Source organism: Papaver somniferum, unplaced genomic scaffold, assembly GCF_003573695.1.
Source record: "Papaver somniferum cultivar HN1 unplaced genomic scaffold, ASM357369v1 unplaced-scaffold_4886, whole genome shotgun sequence".
NCBI lineage: Eukaryota > Viridiplantae > Streptophyta > Magnoliopsida > Ranunculales > Papaveraceae > Papaver > Papaver somniferum.
In genome coordinates this window covers 1-1311 of record NW_020647511.1, presented here as the reverse complement: position 1 = coordinate 1311, position 1311 = coordinate 1, and the positions used below count along the sequence as shown (strand labels likewise).

Sequence of the window (1311 nt, the reverse complement as noted above, 5' to 3'; positions counted from 1 at the left end):
TATAGGTGCGGTTGTCAAGTAATGAAAAGAATCACATTTTCATATGGGATTCGGTCCTGTATATAACTCTTACCCCTGCTACTTTACGATCACTTTTCCTTGTTCTTCTTAAATCACATCGAAAACTTGAAGTTTTAATGGCACATCAGGGGTCTTGTTATCGTAATTACGTCGTCTCGTTTGTCATTCTTACTTGTATTTCTTCATCAATCCAGCAAGGTTAGTATAATCAAACTCAAAATTTTCTTAACCTAATATTTTACTTTCACTAAAACCCTAAATAATTACCATTTTTGTTTTCTGTCCAGTTTCTTCGAAGCTTGTATTGGAAGACGGTTACCAAGTCACTACCATACTTGATGGGAATAAGTTGAATAACATTATAAATCCTTCATCTCTTCTTCCTAGAGATGATCAACTTATTATTCTTGATACACCCAGCAGTTCTTTTTACACCGTATCAGTCCCTATTTCCCAAGGTTAACTGTTTATTACTCTCTAGTTTTCTTTCTTTTACTTGAGATTTTTGTTATTTAGTTTTTTTTTTGTGCAGATTCGGAGATTAATCGATTATCCGGTAATGGAGTGGCTGGATTCTCAGATGGAGATTTCGGTTCTGCAATGTTCGATAGACCACGAAGTTTTGCTGTTGATTTGAAGGGCAATGTTTATGTAGCTGATAAAAACAACCATGCCATCAGGAAAATTACTAGAGAAGGTGATTCAATTTTCTTTGTGACTTTAAGATATTTGGGTTTTATATAAAACTACCTTAGATTATTGACTTATGTTTGAAAATTGAAACTGATTTAAGTTAAATAAGTTTAAGCTTATAGGTGAAGATGCAAGGGCTTGTTCTTTTAGCTCTGTGAGATGACCCAATTGCTGATTTTCGATGACGATCTTCTGGTTTGCAGAAAATCACCCCACCTTATGTTACATATAGTGTTTGAACCATTTGGTATATGCAATCCCTGAGTACGAGATTAGAAGCTTTAGTTGACCAGAATCTTAGTAGAGAGGAAACATCCACTCTCTTTGTGAGCCCGAGATCAACTATGTTACATAAGATCTAACTTATGTCACACTCATAGTAGGCCAACTCTCAACTTGGCAATTAGTTTCAAAATTCATTTTTAGGATCTTATCGGTGGTGTTAGAATGACTGTAACTTATAGTGGACCTAACATCTGTGTGGTCTTATTTTTTGCCAAGTGTCTATTGTACTGCATTTTGTAATTAGTGAGCTTCTGTTATTTTCATTTTCAAAGGGGTTGGATTTGCCAAAACATACTCAGAGCTCATTTATGC

At 34.9% G+C, this 1311-nt stretch overlaps 1 protein-coding gene across 1 annotated transcript; it reads left to right on the top strand.

Annotated features, from left to right (window-relative positions):
- The first annotated feature begins 21 nt into the window (after nt 1-21).
- Nucleotides 22-1291, top strand: LOC113342891. The gene is made up of 3 exons (XM_026587271.1): nt 22-219; nt 309-479; nt 554-1291. Exons 1-3 carry the CDS (start codon nt 138-140, stop codon nt 763-765), a joined length of 465 nt encoding a protein of 154 aa, XP_026443056.1. The 5' UTR covers nt 22-137; the 3' UTR covers nt 766-1291.
- The last annotated feature ends 20 nt before the right edge of the window (nt 1292-1311 follow it).

Coding starts and splice junctions, on each gene's coding strand:
- LOC113342891 (XM_026587271.1), top strand. CDS start 138: ATGGCACATCAGGGGTCTTGTTATCGTAATTACGTCGTCTCGTTTGTC. Junction 220..308: donor TTCTTCATCAATCCAGCAAG/GTTAGTATAATC, acceptor TTTTCTGTCCAG/TTTCTTCGAAGCTTGTATTG. Junction 480..553: donor ATCAGTCCCTATTTCCCAAG/GTTAACTGTTTA, acceptor TTTTTTGTGCAG/ATTCGGAGATTAATCGATTA.